Consider the following 20,443-nt stretch of genomic DNA (forward strand, 5'->3'; position numbering starts at 1 on the left):
CACAGTTACATTAAATGTGTTGCAACAAATATTTGTTACTTATTCATAAATCTGAACCCATACAATAAAACAGTTATTGACTCTTGAGCTATTGGATATGACGTGATATTCACCGGAAGAGGGCAATATTGACCGGGGCGATAGCCGAGTCAATAATTGGCCCAAGAGTCAACTGTATAATATAATTAGTTAAATTAGATACATTTAATGGGGATTTTCAACTGTTAAAGTAAATATTTAAATGTTAATTATTGTAGTTAAACACTTTCCCATTAGTCGCATGTTTTAAGGGTTTCATTCTGTAGTTTTTCTGATATTTCTTGTGAAAGTTGTGCTTATGCGTTCTATAATATTTGAATATGCTTAGAGTATTTTTACATTCCTGAAAAAATACACCTCATTGCGACAAACGATGTCGTTGTTTTTGGCCTCACAAAATATTTATGTAGCGATTGCAAAGTTGATATATGTGTGTAAATATAAATGTGTAATATTTAATATTCTAGATTGTACAGTCGTGCGTTCCACCGTTTGACGCGGCGTCTTCAGTAGACGATCTGTACTACAACCAGTCCTATATATACTGTCGGTGTTTAAATATAACAATTGGAATAGATTATTGGGAACCAACTATCAAGTAAGTTGTGTAACAGTTCATGTTTCTTTAAATTAATCATCTCGTTCAATATTTGATAGACTGAAACAAGGAAGAGTTTAATATAACATAAATATATTGAATGTATAAACAAGCGAACTTGATTTTCGGAAAATAATTATGATATAATTATAATAAATCTCATGCCGTCTGGTATCCAAGACGGAAGTTAAAATTAAGTATTATAAAAGAGAATAAAGAGAATTGCAATATATATTTATATATATATATATATATCGGAAAAAAAGAGGAATAAGATGCCGTTATTATTTTTTACAATCAATACATTTTGGATATATATCCATATATATATATATCGTAAAATTATAAAATGACTTCACACGCTCGCTTAGTTTTTCTTAAATTTTAATATAAAAGTCATAAACTAGTTTCGCCGTGAATGGCTCATCAGAGTGTCTAAATATATAGCAATAAGAGAAAGGGAATTAATTCAGTAGTTTTGACGTTGACGTCAAGGAAACAAGGGACGTAATTTCGACGTCAAACAGGGGAGTTAATGACGTTATAATGTTATTTATCAAATCCGTAGCATGTGAAATGTTATATATATCCGTGTAGATTCTTAGATTCTTTGTATAAGACGGTAACATCTGGGCCCAGTTGTTCGAAACTTTAATCGGCTGTTAAACTAATCGCCTGTTAAATTCTGATTCAAAATATTAGGCATGATAGGAACTATTAGTATGGTGTTTTAATTTTACTATAAAGACATTTTAGTGTTGATGATTTTTAAATTTTAATATGTTTTAATAAGTCTTCTTAAATGTCGAAATGTAACTCTAAACGATAATCGACCGTTAGCTTAATCGCCGGTTAAAGTTTCGAGCAACTGGGCCCTGATCATTAAAATAATATACAATATACGGCATATTCTGAAAATTATCTTTGTTTCTGGAACAAAGACAGTCAAACCTGTTTTTAATACAAGATGAGATAACATAAATATTTGCAGATGGACTTCAACCTACAAATAAAGATCTCTCTTTGCTTGCTTCCCCCAAAAAATCTGTCCCATTAACGGTATTAGTACGTATAAAGAGAATTAACAAGACAATGTTAACAATCAACCAGCTTTGTTTTGTTCACATATTAACATTGTTATTGTTTACTTCCAAGTTTTGCTAGTGACTGTGACACAGGTGACCTTCTAAATGAGGATGAAAAAGACCATATTTTATTTAATTACACTTACACCGTCAATCACAGAGTAATTTCTTGGAAGAATATGGATATACCATCCGAGAGTCTTCGTCTTCAGATAGGTCCTGCTATATGTGAGGAATGTAGGTATATTTTCATGAAATTTAATTTAACAAAAAGTTGAGAAAGTCGAGAAAATATAATTTGTACCGTCCATATAAACTAATAACATGTAATAAATATTTTGTTTGTTTTGGGTTTAACGCCGTTTTTCAACAGTATTTCAGTCATGTAACAAATAGTCTCAATTTGATCTGAATGGAATTAAATATCTTGACATCAAGTTTAGAGATTCGAGGAGATCATATAAACTCCAGATCTTATCTTTAAAGAATCTCGTTGTTTCAGAATTTATGATTTAAAGTGATGACCTAAACAGAGGAAAACCTTGGGTTTCCCGCCGTGTGGCATGACGTCTTCTTCTCACTGGTTTGTATCAATCCCAGCTTGACAAATGCTAAGTGATTGTTATTCTGAAAACATTATTACATGTATATATCCTTCTCTGACTAAGTACATAGTATTTCAGATTTGTCAATCTAATAATACGTATCACACATTACAAAAGTCGGATGTTGTGTTGACAGGGTATTACTCGAATGTATCAACAATCGGTTGCGGAGAGGCACGTAATGTGTTTGATATATCAATGCAGTGCGTCTACGACACTGACAGAACGGGAACTGTTGTAGGATGTAGAAGTGGATCACACCTTCAAAACTGCAGTATGTGTGTTTTTTACAAGTTGTATATAAACATGTTGTTATTTTGAGTTAGTTTTTGACATATTGCAATATGGTGTCAATATTTGTAGATATACGAAAATCCTGGAAGCAGAATACTATATCAATTTTATGTATCGAACTTAAAGAAAAAGCATGATATATACAAAAATATACTGTGTCATTCTTTCTTTAACTTACTAGAGTACCATGAATGTGCAGAGGGCACGGTGAAATGTCCTGATAGCTACTGTATACCGCTGAGGTTTGTCTGTGATGGTGTGGAACAGTGTCCAAATGCCGAGGACGAGTATGAATGCGGTAAGGCTTTATAAAGTACAATATTTTCAAGGTTTTGTAAACCATTTCTTATACATACATACATCGACACAAAATGTATTGTCAAGAATGAAACTATGCTCATTATCATAGTGTAAACTCTTGTCACACGGAGTATAACTTGAAAAATATTAAAGGCATTTGATTAAAAAAATGATTAAAACATAATCATAGAGGCCATTGTGACAAAGTACAGTGTCAAAAAATCATAACTTTACCTTACCTAGTTTTTGAATTATGTCCCTTTATCAAATAAGGCTTGCCTGGAGCATTATTTGAAAGTATTAATGGCATTTCATTGAAAGTTTACAAAGTAATAGAGACTATTGAGACTGTGTGCACAGTGTTAAAGAATCCTAACTCTACTTTCCCTAGTTTTTGAATTATCTCCCTTTTTATACAAAATATGGCTTGTCCGGAGCATTACTTAAAAAGTATTAATGGCAATTGATTAAAACTTAACATAATTATAAAGAACGTTAAGACAAAGTGCAATGTTAAAGAATCATAACTCTACCTTACCCAGTTTTTGAATTATCTCCCTTTATTATACAAAATAAGACTTATCCGGAGCAGAACTTGAAAAGTATTAACGGCATTTCATTGAAACTTCACAAAATGATAGAGGCAAATGACAGAAAGTGCAGTGTTAAAGAACCACAACCCTTCTTTATCTAGTTTTTGAATTATCTCCCTTTACTATACAAAATAAGGCTTGTACGGAGCATTACTTGAAAAGTATTGATGGCATTTCATTGAAACTTCACAAAATGATAGAGGCCAATGACAGAAAGTGCAATGTCAAAGAACCAAAACTCTACCTTACCTACTTTTTTAATTATCTCACTTTATTCAATTTTCTTCTTTTTATTATCTCCATTTTTTTGGTTTCTAAAACGTTATTCCCATATATTGGGACAAGCACAAGCATCGGGGAGCATCATTCGGTTTTACAGATTCCTTGCTTATTTAGTGAAAGGTTGTTTGTTGACAGATATCTGTTTGAATGAATTCGTACAACCACTGATGTTAATCCTTACATCCTTGATATAACAAAATAAATCTGTTGTAAATTTGTCCGTGAATGTTATATAAAGAAGCATTATTACTTCAGTGCCTTTCTTTGCTTATTTAAATATTAGTTTGACAGTTTTTATACCATAATTCGACTTACTTACTACAATAGTACAGACTATCAAGTTTTAAAACATGCCATATCAGTGCAAATTCGCTAAAATCATTCAAAACTCTCAAACGTCCGTTGAAATAAATCAAACTTGTAATAAAAAAAATCAGTAAATTTTATGTAAGACCGGCCGGTGTAAAATGTTGTTTGGCAAACTTTTAATGCTAAATGTCTAATATGTACATTGCCAAATATTTCATTCTAAATACTATATACCAATCGCGATGTGCTAAATATAAAATGTCAAATGCAAAATACATATTGTTCAATGATAATTGCGTGTTGTCAAATTATCTAGCTTTCTTAGCTAAGAACGTGTTTTTCTTAACCTGATGAATACATGTATAACTTTCAATTATTTGGAATTATATAATGATTCGAAATAGTAGCATGTTCTACTCGTAATGTGAACATGGAACTGAAAGTACTTCCTCTAAAATTGTCTAGATAAAAATGCCTAAAAAAGTTAAAGTTGTACAAGAAGCAAAAAAATTAATATTCAAATACGAATACGAATACGAATACGAATAATTTATTCAAGCATAAAACATTCATTACAATGTTTATAGCCTATACAAAAATATGTACAGTGTAAACATAGATCTACCAAAATCTGGAACTAGATGTTACATACAGAATTTTCAGGAGAGATATATTCAGTGAAACATTACCAGTAATACAATAGCAATATGTTTCAATGTTTAACACGACAACAATATCTATATCAGAATTATTACTATCTTGGAAAACCCAAAGAAATTCGAAGTTTGTTAGCAAAATATATGAATTAAGCCAGGTTGCAAATAACTTTTTTTGATTTTGCAGACATCATAGATTCAGATTTATTCAATGTGGGCCAGTGACAGTAATAAGGTTTAAAAAACTTTGTTCTTAATTCACGATAACGGGGACAAACCAATAAAAAAATGGTACTCATTTTCCACTTGTAGTAAGTTGCATGATTTACAAAGTCTTTGTTCTCGAGCAGTATTATGATACCTTCCTGTTTCAATAAACAAACTATGAGAAGAAACACGAAAGCGAGATAATGCAATTCTATACTTTTTCTCTTGGATTATTTGTAAATACTTTTCGAAGTCAAAATTATATTTAAAAATGCAATATGACTGTAATCGATTAGAGTTACATATATCTGAATACCACTTCTGCAGATAAGTATCAATGATTCTTTGTTTAATTGCGTTTAAAGGGATATCCATAGAAGCTTGTTCTTGCCAGACATACAAAAACCATGGTCTGATAAAATGCTTTTGATTTGAGACGCCCAATTTTTACCGCTATAAGTTCTATTAGAATCATCATCTACTTTTAAAAGTTGATATATTTTTTTTATTAATGATGACTCTTCTTGCTTTAATATCTTTACCCAGTATTTGATTAATGTTATTTTACGATATACAAAAAGGGGAAAACGTCCCAATTCTCCATATAAAGCAGCTGGATTTGTCGATTTCACTGAAAAATACATTGACCGGACAGCTTTGACGAATTGACTATTTACATCTTCAAATAATGCATTCATCCGCAGATGTTCTCAGCTTTTTATTTAAGCACTTAACAATTAGCGTTTGATATCTGTTGTTATTTATCCTTGGCAGTGTACATTTAACATTTACAGTTTGAAACTTTCAGTTTGACAGTCAATAATTTAGATTGACATTTTGGTAATTAGTATTGAATATTATTCGCATACAGCATTTGGCAATTAGCCGACCTTCATGTATCACAAACTGTGTTGAGGTCAACAAATGATTAATAAAAATATTTCGTTTTCCTTACAGACGCCAACATTTTTCTTTGAAAGCCCTCCTCTTTAGGTTCATTCCGAGACGGGGATAGGATTTCTATTCCAAGGCCTCGTAATTTTTATTATTAAAACTATTTTATGTCTCATTTTTCAACTGCTGCAAAGACAATTCATCTTAGATTCTTTCTTTTTATTTTTAACAAAGGATATGAAGGATAATGTTAAAGTATATAGTATATATACTTTAGGTTTTGTTAATACTACTTCTGTTTTTAAATGTTCTTGAATCTTGATGTTGTAATTTAGTGTGATGTTTGTAGTACCAAATATTTGTTGCATTTTGGAATTCACCTTCCTTCAGGCTGTGACGATACAGAGAGAGAAGTCATTATTGTACATGAGGATTCCGAATTCAGAGAACCTGACGTAATCAAAATTGCGAGACAATTATATTCAACAAATGGTATTGTTAGAAGTGTGATGTACAAATCGGAAGAAGTTCCACAAGGCATTCTCTTCAACCACAGAGTTATGCATATCAATGACAAAGAAATTAAGCCATTTAACCTTTTCAATAGAGAACATACATGTGAATACAAAGTTTTAGCAAATGACTTTATGGATGTTATACAGTTTTCAAGAAAGACATCACGCAGTATACTGTTTATACAGAGTAGTCCGGAATCAGGTGTAATAGCTAGTCTGATGTTTTCAAATATTACGAAAATGCCGGATTTTACAGTTTATAGGATAATGGAGGGTGTCGATACTGCAAAAAGTCAATTTCCTTATGTTAAAGATGTATATGTAAAGAACTGGAATGTTATGTCAACCTTAGCTGCAAGATATTTGCCGAAACTATGTAAAGGTATATTTCTAACACCATGAGCTGCAAGATATATGCCGAAACTATGTATAATTATTCATCTAAACATTAGATGCAATTTTAATACCATTAAATGTTTACACGCGGCCACAGGTTTCAAAGATAAAAATGAATTATATTCAACACCATGTTAAAAGTAGATGTTAATACATGTATTCCATTTCTCCTATATTTCACATTAAATGTGACCCCTAAAGTCTTAAATTGTTTAATCGAATACGAATCTCAGAAAACAATAAATTCAAAATGAAAGTACAGCATCGAACATTACATTTATCTGGTTTGGCGAGGTATTTCAGGAGTAATGTTTAAAATGTGCAATATATTTATCTGTGAGTTTCATCACTATTGTTTTTTTTTTTGCAGAAGCCACAATGACCTATTGTCCAGACGCTTATACATGTGCATCTAGCAAAATGTGTGTGCAATTGTCAGAAGTTTGCGATGGTTACAGACATTGTATTCATGGCGATGATGAATTTCTTTGTAATTTTACCTGTCCATCTGAATGTGTGTGTAATGGTTTGGCAGTTTCTTGCAAAGATCGTGATTTTCATATCATTGATATTAGGGGATTTCCAAAATTGACGCGATTGTTAGAATTAAGCAATATGAAAATACATGTTCCTTTATCTGAGACTTTACTTGATTTTCCATACTTATACCTCTTAAACTTTTCCGGATCTGGGATAGAACGAATAGAGCAGAACGCGTTTATTAAACTCTCAAATCTTAGAATACTTGACATTAGTAACAACAAGTTAATCGCGCTTTCAGCTGACACTTTTGCAGGTTTAAAACAACTTCAAATTTTGATTCTAGAAGGTAACAGTGATATCGCATCTTTGGATCCATTTGCGTTTAAAGATCTTGTGACTGTCCGTGTTTTACGTATAACAGGAACTAAATTACGAACTATCCGGTCTAACACCTTTGCGGATTTAAATCTTGAAATACTTGATTTACGGAACAATGACATTCAAGAAATTGAAGAATTTGGTCTTGGCAATCTTGCAGTAAATCACATACGTTTTCAAGGGAACGACATATCAAGCTTCCATAAAGGCGTATTTACCGGGGTTTCTTCGTTAAAGTCATTGCAGACATCGGCTTACAAATTTTGCTGTATACGGCCAAACTATGTTCCGGAGAAAAAATGTTTTCCACAAAAAGATGAATTTTCATCCTGCGAGGACTTGATGAGAATTTCTGCCTTACAAACTATGCTTTGGCTTATAGGGCTTTGTGCCCTAATTGGAAATATATTATCTGTCATTTACAGACTGATTTTTGATAGACAAAGATTACGTCTTGGATACGGTATCTTCGTTACAAATCTTGCTGTTGCCGATTTCCTGATGGGGATATATCTCATGATTATAGCCGTAGCGGATGCAGTTTTCAGAAAAAGGTTATTCAAACTTTCTCTGTTCTCTGAAAGAAAGAATAAATCTATCCCAAGAGTTGATCATTTTAGCATAGCATATTTACAGCTAATTTCTAATGACCAAAGATAACATCGCAGTCCAACAAAACATAATTAACAACAGAAATGATTTACTAGGTTTTCAACAAAAATGTTATCGGAATAAAGTATGCCCTTGTTCGTGTGGGATATTTGCGTCACATAAATTATTTTCCGCTTTGAATCTTTAGTTTTGATAGACTAGTTGTAGGTAAATTTGTAGGTATCCAGACAAAGCTTTAGATTGTATTTAGGACTACTTAGCTCAAGGTCACTGTTACTAAAATGCTTTAACGATTTTAACTTAATGACTTTAGTTAGTAGTAATGAGTTATAGTGATGAATGATGGGATGTAGGTAGTTTAAGGGGAGATGACAGCTGGGATGACACATTGGGCCGCTTTGGTCAAGGTCAAGGTCACTAACATTGAATAGAAAAAATGACTTCTGTTCAATATCCTTAGTTTGTGTACAGCTGTTGTCACCAAACTTGCTTTGATAGCTTTTACCAAGACAAAGCTTGGAATTGTATATAGGGTCACATGTGTCAAGGTCAAATTGACTGTTACTCAATATATAAAAACTGTTTCCACTTAATAACGTTAGTTACAAATGAGATAAAGAGATGAAGCTGGTTGAGTATGTGGTTTAGGCGGAGATGATTTGGATTGTATTTAGGGCAACTAGGGTCGTTACTAAAATAGAACAATTGTTCACTCAGGTCAAGGTCAAGCGCATTAATGGTTTCTGCTCATTATCTTAAGTCTGGGTACATCTATCATTATCAAAGTTGACGTGTCGATAACATTTATTGACAAAGGTTTGATAGTTCAGTTCAATTCAATTCAGTTCAATTCAATTCAATTTATTACTCTCATTTCATGATACACATGATAATATGAGGCAAAATACAATATTGGCATATAATATCAGTGAGGCTAAATATTATACATTTAACATGGTTAAACAAAGGGAGATGTTCCTTTCAACAGAATATATATAACAAAAAACATTTCATTTGTAGTAATGACAATAATGCCTGCCAAAAAGTATACATATATCACCACTCGCATAAATCACTGTATTCAAAACATCACTCAAATATTTTAACAATTTCCTTAATAAACATACATAGCTTTCTATATTCAGCATGATTGTGTAAATTGGTTGTCATTAATTTTTCAAATGATATGACATTAGGGTTCCTTATGTATTGTGGTTTAATAATTTTTTTCTTGCAATATTTAATGCTGAACAATCTAAGAGATAATGAAACTCATCGCCAATATTTTGATTACATAATGTACATTTCCTTAATTCTAAAGGGATTCTATTCCAACAACCGGTTTCTATAGGCAGTCTGTGATGTCTCGTTCTGAATTTAACATATACTTAAGATATTTTGTTTGTGTACTGATCAAATATTCTTCAAAACCAAATTTTGTTTTAAATATCCTATAATTTTTACAACTACTTGAATTTTCAATATTTGAATACCATTCATTTAGAAATAAATCACGTAATTTTTGCTTTAAACTCATTTACCATTTGGGAATGTTTGTATTTCCCATACATTTATCATTCCACTGCTTATCAATATATCTTTAAAATTTCTAATCCATAAATAATGTCTTAGGTTATTTACATTTGTTTCCAGAAAATGACTTAAAAGTATGGCATACATATCCCCTGTTAACTTACTTTCATTTGAGCTAACACGTTTTGACCAGAATGACACAATCCTCGATTTGATGTCAGTTGATATTGGTGTAACACCTGTTTCATCGTAAACAATATTATTTGCCGTACAATTTTTCACATTCAAAATATACTTTAAAAATTTCGACTGTACCCTTTCAATTACATCTAAGTTTCCATATCCCCATACCTCACAACCATATAAAAGTATAGGTTTTACAGTTTTTTGAAAACAGTTCAATCTGCATGTCAAGCGGTAGACATAACGCTTTAGATTTTTTAATCAGACAGTACATTGCTTTCGTTGCCTGCTTGGCTATCTCTTTTTTAGCATTGTAAAATGAACCACTTCGGCTAAATAAAATACCTAAATACTTGAATTCTGAAACAGTTTCAATACTTTCACCTTTATACTTAAAATCATATGCTCTTTGTCTACCTCTTGAAAAAACAAGAACTTTTGTCTTTGACGTATTTAAAGTTAATTTGTTATCATCACAATATGATTCATAAACATTCAGTGCTGATTGCAAATCTGCTGCTGAGTCAGATATTATAACCGTATCATCAGCGTATAGAATAACAAACAGTTTAATATAATTGTTAATATAATTTTCTATACCATGTTTATGACATTTTACACCATTTACTAAATTACTGTTTTTAATGTAATCATGCAAATCATTTAGATACAATGAGAAAAGCAGGGGCGATAAATTTTCCCCTTGTCTGGCTCCGATATTTCAAGGGAAATAATCAGAGTTATAGCCATTGGAAAAAATACACGATTTTGCTTTGTCATACATATTTTAATAACTCTTAAAAACTTTCCATTTATATTATCAACAATAAGTTTAGCCCAAAGTCCATTTCTCCATATGGTATCAAAAGCACTTTTTAAATCAACAAAAGCGCAAAATACATTCTTTTTACTGTGTTTTAACAATTCAACTAAAGTACTAAGAACAAACATGTTATCAACTGTGGAGTAACCCTTTCTAAATCCAGCTTGAAATTTGTTTATGATATCATTATCAGATGTAAATTTTTCCAGTCTTGAATTTAATATCGCTGTGAAAAGTTTTCCTAAACAGCTTAGTTAGGATACTGGTCTGTAATTTGCAGGATCTGTGATTTCTCCTTTGTTTTTATAAATTGGAACAATTTTCCCTACAGTCCAAGAATTCGGCACAACTCCAGTTTTAAAAATGATATTGAAAAGTTTAACCAGTACATGTTTAAGTTTCGGAACAGTGGCCTTAATGTATTCATTACAGATATTGTCAACACCGCTTGATTGGTTATTCTTTAAGTTATTTACTGTTTTCTCTAATTCCTCCATAGAAAAGGATTGATTTAGATCCTGAATAATGTTATCATTAGTGACATCTATATCAACATTATTTTCATCAACATTTGCATAATTACACTGCCTGAAGTATTCATACAAGTCATTTAATTTCGCACCTGATCTATTTGTTTTTCTTCCATTCAATATCTTCCAATACTGTTTAAGTTTTGAAAATTTCAATTTTTTCAGGTTTTCGGCATTTGTCCTCTTATAACTAGCAAATGAATTTTTTAACGATGACTTGTATGATCTACTTTTACATTGCAGGTTTCTTTTGTTTTCATCATTTTTACGCAATTTGTACATGTATTTGGCCCGATGGAAGTTCTTTCGTGCCACTTTACATTCCTTATTAATAAAATCTGGAAAGTAGATCCCTCGGAAGCACCGAGAACAATGCAAATAGTGAAAATTGCAGACTCGGTTTGATTGAGTCTGTTCATGAGCAGTAATGTAAAATGCAACACTGCCCACGCCCCCTAGCACCGGCATAAGCAGTATTCAATCTTCAAATCTAAATGAGTTGAAATCAATGATCCCGAAGGACCAGAAAATATAACAACACTGAAATGAAGTCGGGGCGACTTTTTACGGCCGCCACACAGCACTTAACATCCGCTGTTGTGAAGTAAATAAAATCTGGAAAGTAGATCCCTCGGAAGCACCGAGAACAATGCAAATAGTGAAAAATTTTTATCTTTATCATATTGTATGTCATTTACATGTAGCTTATGTTTACACTGACCAAATGTTTTACTAGCACTACCTATAAATAAATTCGATTTGCTTTTCAATAACACTATTACAGTTTTCAATGCGGCAGAGATTTGTGTATATATTTTGTACAATAGAGTCATCAATGTTATCACAATATAAGTTTGACTTAAGAGGGTCCCAGTTTTTTACCTTATTTACATATAATTCTGTATAACTTTATTCTTCTATTTTAAAGTTTAGTGAAAGCTCTAAAGGATTGTGTACATCTGACAACAAATGACAAAAATCAGCTACCTTTAACTCACAAATATGTGAAAATAAACTAGACGTGCATGGAAAATAGTCAACTGTACTGACCCCTTTACACGTAGTTTTCCCCTCTATGTCCCCATTTGTTCTACCATTAATTAAGTACAGATTGTTATACTGCAAAAAGTCTATAAACCTGCAGCCATAATTGTTACATGAATTGTCATAATTTTTTCGTTCAAGTCTAACACTGCCTTTATCGAATTTATCTAATTCCATTTGAAAATTATAATACACTTCGTCTAGGTCGATTTCGTGAAAAATGTAAAAATCAGCATTTATATAGTCTTGTAAATTTTTTGTTCTAGCATTCCGATCCCCAAATAAACACACTGAAGAAAATTCAGAAAATGAGTTAAATTCATTTTGAATTTCAGTGATGGATCCTCGATGGAAAATTCGGAATTTTCTGGTGGCAAATAAACTACACCATACAAAATTTCATTATGATTTATCAATGCCTTTGAAGTAACAAACCATAATACCAGTTTACTTTCACTTTCAATCACAGTGATGTATTTGTCAATATTTTGTTTGGCAGCTAAAGCTGAACAACCGGACTTTCTTTTAGAGATGAATTTTCTGTGCTTGTAATGAATGTTAAAATTTGGTAAATTGACCATATCTAAAGAGTCCATTTTGGTTTCTTGAAAACCAACAATATCATTCCTCTCAATAAATGAATTAAATTCAGGGGCAGTTTGTTTGGATTTGAGGCCACATCATTTAAAGAAAGCAATTTCAGATTATAATCCGGTGTCTTATTTATACAGCGTTTGACACAATGATCAGAACTCTGACTATTCGCTAGTAATACATTGTCATATAACGGTAACTCTCCCCGCCTGTCCTAGTAACCGTCATTATTAATACACGAAACCGTTGAATCAAAATGAGGCTCGTCCTCATTCTCATTAAACAAGGTTTTACTCATTGTTTCATCCCGAGGTCTCTTGAAATTGTCGTCCTACAGTGGAGATCCAGCTTTCTGTTTATTATTGCGCACTGAAGATGGTGGCTGCTCCCCTGCGTTCAGGGCATCATATCTATCTGGCGTCCTGAAGTCGATTTATGGTGACTGACTTCTAGATGCTGGTATACATGCATTAAAGTGTTTTTCTTGAACGGCTGGCGTTCGAATTTTCAGGCTGGAAATTTATGTCCATTTGACGATCGGGTGCGAGAGGCGGTTTTGCATTTATTGGTTTTTCGAAAATTTCTTTGTCTAATTAATTATATACCCAGCCATTTACGGTCAATTTATCTTTTACTAACGAGCATTTGTTTGATTTAACCTGTTTATATTTTCTCAAAATTTCTTGTGGGTATTGTTCATTTATATATGTTCCCTTTTTGATGTTCAATCTAACACCCGCATCTCTAATTATTTCTTTTTGTTTAGGAAATGTAAATTTTGCAATAATTGGCCTTGGTTTTGTAGATTTTCTGTCGGGGCCTCCTAATCGGTGCACCCGGTCAAATTGTATGTCGCTCACTGTTATGTCATTCCTTGTATTTACAGTTGAATCGTTTTCCACATGGGTTTCTAAAAAATCACGCAATACCTGTTCACAGTCCTCTTTTTCGACCCCGTTATTTTCATTTATAGTTTTATACCAACGAAAATTAAGTAGTGTAAACTTCAGTAAGTCCTTAGAATTGTGATAAGCATTAGTAGCATTACGTATATTTTGTTTCCGTATCAAAGCTTACATGTCAAACTTTGAAAATTGGTTGAGTGGCTTGCCCTGTTTTTGTTTTTTTTTTGTTGGTTTTTTTTTTGTATTTAATATGTAACGGATATTATCAATACTTCAGATCGAAGGAATTTTATAAGCGTGCATAACCTTCTCTAGTTGCGATGTCATGAAGTAGCACTAGATCGAATAGCGTTGAATTTCATACCTTGAATAAACGGTTATATTTGAATAGCAAAGTCAGCATTTTACAGTGAATTCTGTCTTGTGTTCTGGTGACTGATCAGAGGTCTGTGCTGTATCAGGAAACTTAAGATTAAAATTCAAAGGGGACTAAAGTTTTGCGTTAAACGTAATACATTTATCATTATTTTTAAGAAATGCTGTGTTGTTTATCAAAACAGGTATATCTTTATGGACGACTATTGGCGAAACAGCCCATGGTGTACATTTGCTGGCGTGCTATCAACACTGTCATCAGAAGCAAGTGTAATGTTTTTGTGCCTCATTACTCTAGACAGACTCCTAGTCATCAAATACCCGTTTGGCCAGGTGCGATTCGACACACGAAAAGCATTAATGGTATCCATTGCTGCATGGATAACATCGTTGTTTATTGCACTGTTCCCTCTCATGCTAACTGCCTATTTCCAGAATAGATTTTACAACAAGTCTGGTGTTTGCATTGCTTTGCCGTTGACAAGGGACCGCCCTCCTGGTTGGCTGTATTCCATGTTGGTTTTCATCGGTCTCAATTTTGCCACATTTCTACTAATTGCTGCCGGTCAGTGGTTGATTTACATGGAAATTAGGAAATCAAGTAGTCTCAAAATGTTGAGGAAATCACAGTCAAGGAAAAAAGATCTAACCGTTGCAAGAAATTTGCTGTTGGTGGTTGCTACTGACTTCCTGTGCTGGTTCCCAATCGGATGCATGGGTAAATAATTTTGAATCGTTTACTTTAACTGCAGAGAGCATTCATTCAGTGTGACGTTATTCGGTTCATAAACAGTTTTTAATGTAAACTATACAGCAATTTTTTCTCACCAGAATGACCCCTTTGCACAAAACGCCACCTTGTACTGCAAACATTTTTTTAATTCGCTATTGAAAACCAGTGCAATAAATTTTGATATTAAAGTATATTTTATTGTGTCGGTATTTGATCATAAGGTCTGTACATTTTAATATTATTATTGACAATATTGTAAGATGTAATCCGACTTTCGTATGCGTAATAACATGGTCAGTACACACGAGCATCGACGAAAGATAACTATTTCCTTGGCATTGTATGTATAATTATATGCAACTGTGAGTGTAAAAAATGATCAGTATATGCCTATGAAAATATGTAACAGTTTATATTCGCTATTGTAGCTTATTGACGTTTATTTATATACGTTAGTATACACATCGATATGTATATTATTCTTATTAGTATAATGTATCCTTTACATTTTATACAGGTCTGATGGCGATGTCAGGTTACGTCATTTCCGGTGACGTGTATGCATGGGCAGCTGTGTTTATTCTTCCCGTTAACTCAGCCCTCAATCCTTTATTATACACACTTACCGCCATTCTTGGCAAAAAGGTATCTATTCAAACAAACGTTTTGCAATTTGTCGCGACTATTTACAAAAATAAAGTCACAACACATTTTGTTGTTTTTTAAATGAAAATAGATAGCCGATTTATGCCGAGTTTAATAATTAGAAACAAATAATTTATTTCTTACCAATTCTTTTAGTTTAGAAAATCTGTCAAAATGTATACTTCTCTTTTGGCAGAGCTTTACTCCGAGTAAAAACGAACAGGCAAGGGACATAATTGACACCGGTTTGTGCTTTACTTTTCTAAATTTTGGTTTTGTATATATCTTTTGTAACTTCTTTCTACTGTATGATTGTGTGTTTGTTTGACTTTGACTGATATTCCAATCAAACAAAGAAGTAACAGGCAACACAAAGGTAAATGAAGAAGGAACACAACAGGGCACCATATAGCCTGAAACGTTTTAGCCATTCCGCCGGTGTCTTATTGAATATTACTTTTTTCCAAATATTTAGCCAATCCATAATTTCTTAACCCTAGGGGTAGCCTAACATATGGTTGCATTTTGGTGTTATGGTATATAACACTGTATTGTTCGATATTTCCTTAAAGAAAACCTGCCCCATCGGTTCACCCTGTAACTAAACATTACTGTGGATAAAAACAACTCGAGTAGAGATAAGCCAACGTTTGAGAATACTACTAGCGATTTATTTAAAGTTTTAATAATGTTGGCATGTGAGAATTCGTTCGAACTGGCTTAAGGACTGTCGGAGGATTTACCAGGTGTCCGTCCGTACCTGATATAATACCCGAGAAGGGTCACCTTAGGTTTTCCTCTTTGACCAAAGGCAATGAAGTCTTTAATTAAATCATGTCGACTTATATCCCCAGAAAAAAATATGCTGTACTATATATGAGCCGTGCCATGAGAAAATCAACATAGTGGGTTTGCGACCAGTCTCGTCAGGATCCATGCTGTTCGCTTTTAAAGCCTATTGGAATTGGAGAAACTGTTAGCGAACAGCATGGATCCTGACCAGACTGCGCGGATGCGCAGGCTGGTCTGGATCCATGCTGGTCGCACACCCACTATGTTGGTTTTCTCATGGCACGGCTCATATTATTTTTAATTTCAGGTCTGGGAAGAACAGTTTTGGTTAGCCAGAAAATTTTGACTCGGCGATTCTATTTTACCTACTCAAACACACCAGTCTCGTATATAACAGTACAGGAATGTCTTCGAAAATTTGACCCTTTACCTGTCAAAACCGCCCTGAAGATGGCTTTTCAACTGACAGAATGTCTTCAGTTTTTACATAAGAACGCACTGGTTCTGAAACGCATTGATGAAAATTCTATCTACGTCAAAACAAATGCAGCAGTGGTTTGTATATAGAATATTATTTTTCAATATTTTATTTTAACAGATGGTGAGCACTTGCCGAACCATATGATAATCAAAACCACACTGAGCTGAATGAGTTTGTGGTCATATTGTTCCCTTCATCCTTCAACTGCATGTACCCTTCAGAGTGACAAGAAACCATCTTTTTATGAAACTCTCATTTTTGGAAATCAAACAAATTTCTAGTCAGACCTTCTACCAAAAAGGTTAGCAAACATAGATCTACATTATTATAAAGTCTGCGCTTTTCCAACGCTAATCAAACATACATCGAACTGGTAGGAATTAGCATAATATATGAACATTTATATACTTTGTCACAAATTGATATATATAATTTTGTATATATGTCAACAGTCATTAATTGAAACAGCAGCAGTTATATAGATGATGTGAGTTCTATCGGTATGACTTTTAAAAGTAATATTCAATCAATCTGCTGAACCTAAATGATTACTGTTTGAAATGTACGAAGGTCTTATTCCATTTTTTCGATTCAAGCAATTATATTGGTCTAGCTGAGCCGTCCACAATTTGTCTACTCTTTGTTTGTCAAGTTTGTATTCATATACGTGTTTCAGTGGTGTATTAAGGCGGAACAGGACAGCAAGACCATAAAAACTAAGTTGATTTTCTTATTTCTAATTAAAACATGTTTGAGCACTCATTTACTTAGTCAGATCATTTCTTTTCCGACGGTTATAGTTTCGGTTCAAAATTTGATAAAACGTTGTTTTCAAAATTTTTAATAGAAGAGAAAAATAACAAAACCATTTGGAAATAGGTTTATATTAAATTATAAGGATTAGTTGTATTTTATTCATGCATTTGTAAACCATGCGTCATATAGCACACATTTAGCATAAAGCCCATTCATGACTTCATTCCAGGTGTATGTTTATGTTATTTGGCAAGGAATACACATGCACGAACACCAGAAATAATAATTTAATCCTATAACGAGACGGAACCACCTGATGAAATTGATATAAATATATGCTGACATCTTCAAAATCGGATTTGGTGTATAATAGTAATAATAGTTTCACCAGTTTCATATTACTTATCATTCAATTGCGCTTTGCATTTAAAGCATAGCAGAGGCAACTTTAATCTTATAACTAAATGAAGATGATTTGTCTGAAACAGTTAGAGCGATTGTTAATCATATCTATTATTGTGTAAGCAGATCCGTGTAATTATTTTGTTTTAGTGTGTTTTGCTTTACAGGTGACTGGAGATATACAGATTCGACATGAGCCTTTCTTGTGCGCGAAAATGTCTGACAAAACAGAAGACGTCTACTGTCTGGGCTTATTCATTAAGAAACTGATTTTAAGGAACTTCAAATGAAATATTGAAAGCAATGACAGTTTTGTATTTACTTCGGCCATATTTTATCTGTTACTTTTCTTTTGCTAAAGTATGTATCTTTGCAAAATCATTCGTTTCGATATTGTATTTTTTTATGTAGGGAGAATGTAAGTTTTTGGGAATGTATATTTTGTGCACCAGGTTGGCATTTTATGAATTTTGTGATCCAAGTAGATCGCTACATGTCGCCGGTGGAATCAGGAAAGTCAGTCCAGTTACCCTGATAATTGCCGTGGCCGTTATTAATTTAAAAGGGGTTTCATGTATAAGTCTTAATAAATTGTTTGTTTTTTTTTTTTTTTGTATTTTTGTGGTTGAACTGTTCTAAATATGATATTGATATTTCGTTTAATGGTTTCTCAGTTTACAATAATTGTTGTTTTTGACTTTTTAATTTGTGTCTATGTCATTATTCATCAAAGGTGAGACCTTGCGTTTGGATATCTAAGGATCAGTTTCCATGCATAGCGTTTATTTTCTGAAATAATTAAATTGTAAGGATATGTTTATAGTCACTAAAGCTTGTCCCACCTAATTATGGACATTAACTTTGGACTGATATAAAGAAATGGAACGGGATCAAAGAACATAAAACATGTTTTTATGAATTAAAAAAAAGTCACCCTCGGGAATTTTAAGTTTTTTTGCAACAATCGTCTGGTTTTTCCCGTGCGACTGAATTTCATTTTCTCTATGGAAATTCGCTGTTGTTTATTTCTGGCCGCAATTGCCAAATAGTCTCAATTTTGTAGATTTTCGGGAAATTTCACGTATTTTTCCTCGGGGACGTTTCACACTTATTTTTTTACACTTAGCTATTTTTCCTCCCGTAAAAGCAGTTTGAAATAGTAGTCTACAAACGAAATTTAGAAAAATTGCAAAAATGAAAATTAAAAAAAGAACTTACTTTGCACGAAAGAATCCTGCCATTAAGTATTCACTGTTAAATTCTTTAATCATAATTCCTTTTAGCCTATCCTTAAATCCTTCCAATCTAATAGATCTGTCATGCCTATCAATAGCGCAAAAATGTTTTAACATACCGCCACTCGGCTTTGGATTTCACTGAACGACCGAACATAAGAAATAAAGACGCGAGGATGGAATTGATAAAATAGATATTATGTTATTATAAAGAATAAAGGCAATTATTAATTTGTTTAACGTAGTCCCTTAGGTAGACCGTTGTCTCAAATTAAAATATATCCAGACCGTACATTTTAAATCATTCTCTTCAACTTTTTTCGAATGTCGTATGTCGTATGTTGAGTGCTGAACGACATTCATTTTAATAGGTTAAAGTTCGAATGTCGTATGTCCAATGTCGTTTTTTGGACGACATTCAACTTCGAATGTCGTATGTCGCGTGCTGAACGACATTCAATTTTTTAGATTAAAGTTCGAATGTCGAATGTCCAATGTCGTTTTCTGCACGACATTCAACTTTTTTTCGAATGTCGTATGTCGTATGTCGCGTGCTGAACGACATTCATTTTCAAGGGTTAAAGTTCGAATGTCGTATGTCCAATGTCGTTTTTTGGACGACATTCAACTTTTTTCGAATGTCGTATGTCGCGTGCTGAACGACATCCAATTTTTTAGATTAAAGTTCAAAGGTCGTATGTCCAATGTCGTTTTTTTTGCACGACATTCAATTTCTTTTTAATGTCGTATATCGTATGTCGTTTGTTGCACGACATTCAACCTTTTTTCGAATGTCGTATGTCGTATGTTGCGTACAGAACGACATTCAATTTTTCGTTTGTCGTTTGTTACACGACATTCAATTTTTTTCGAATGTCGTATGTCGCGTACTGAACGACATTCAATTTTTTTGAATGTCGTATGTCGTATGTTTAGCCAACTTCACACAGCTTAATTGCATTGAGTTTTTTTTAACTAGATCGGACGGTCACTAAAAATAGAAAGCAACGGTCAGTACCTAAAACATGTTTTCATGCTAAAAAAGCAGAGTGTTATCATCCGAACCTTTAATACGATTGTTAACAACTGTAACTCATAATAAAAATTAGTTTAAATGGGTTGCGTGCATCTCTGCTGTCCCCACCTCTATTATCTATGGTTGAAAC

At 32.9% G+C, this 20,443-nt stretch overlaps 1 protein-coding gene across 1 annotated transcript in view; it reads left to right on the plus strand.

Annotated features, from left to right (window-relative positions):
* LOC128546941 (uncharacterized) overlaps window positions 1-18,332 on the plus strand; it is a 40,680-nt gene extending 22,348 nt beyond the window's left edge. Inside the window, exons 13-21 of the mRNA XM_053518362.1 lie at window positions 507-637; window positions 1,793-1,959; window positions 2,464-2,601; window positions 2,803-2,919; window positions 6,253-6,759; window positions 7,144-8,188; window positions 14,419-14,951; window positions 15,484-15,611; window positions 18,210-18,332. Of these exons, the coding sequence (XP_053374337.1) occupies window positions 507-637; window positions 1,793-1,959; window positions 2,464-2,601; window positions 2,803-2,919; window positions 6,253-6,759; window positions 7,144-8,188; window positions 14,419-14,951; window positions 15,484-15,611; window positions 18,210-18,332 (2,889 nt within the window). The remainder of the gene's footprint in view (window positions 1-506; window positions 638-1,792; window positions 1,960-2,463; window positions 2,602-2,802; window positions 2,920-6,252; window positions 6,760-7,143; window positions 8,189-14,418; window positions 14,952-15,483; window positions 15,612-18,209) is intronic.
* The last annotated feature ends 2,111 nt before the right edge of the window (window positions 18,333-20,443 follow it).

This window comes from Mercenaria mercenaria, chromosome 11 (assembly GCF_021730395.1).
Source record: "Mercenaria mercenaria strain notata chromosome 11, MADL_Memer_1, whole genome shotgun sequence".
Classification (NCBI taxonomy): domain Eukaryota; kingdom Metazoa; phylum Mollusca; class Bivalvia; order Venerida; family Veneridae; genus Mercenaria; species Mercenaria mercenaria.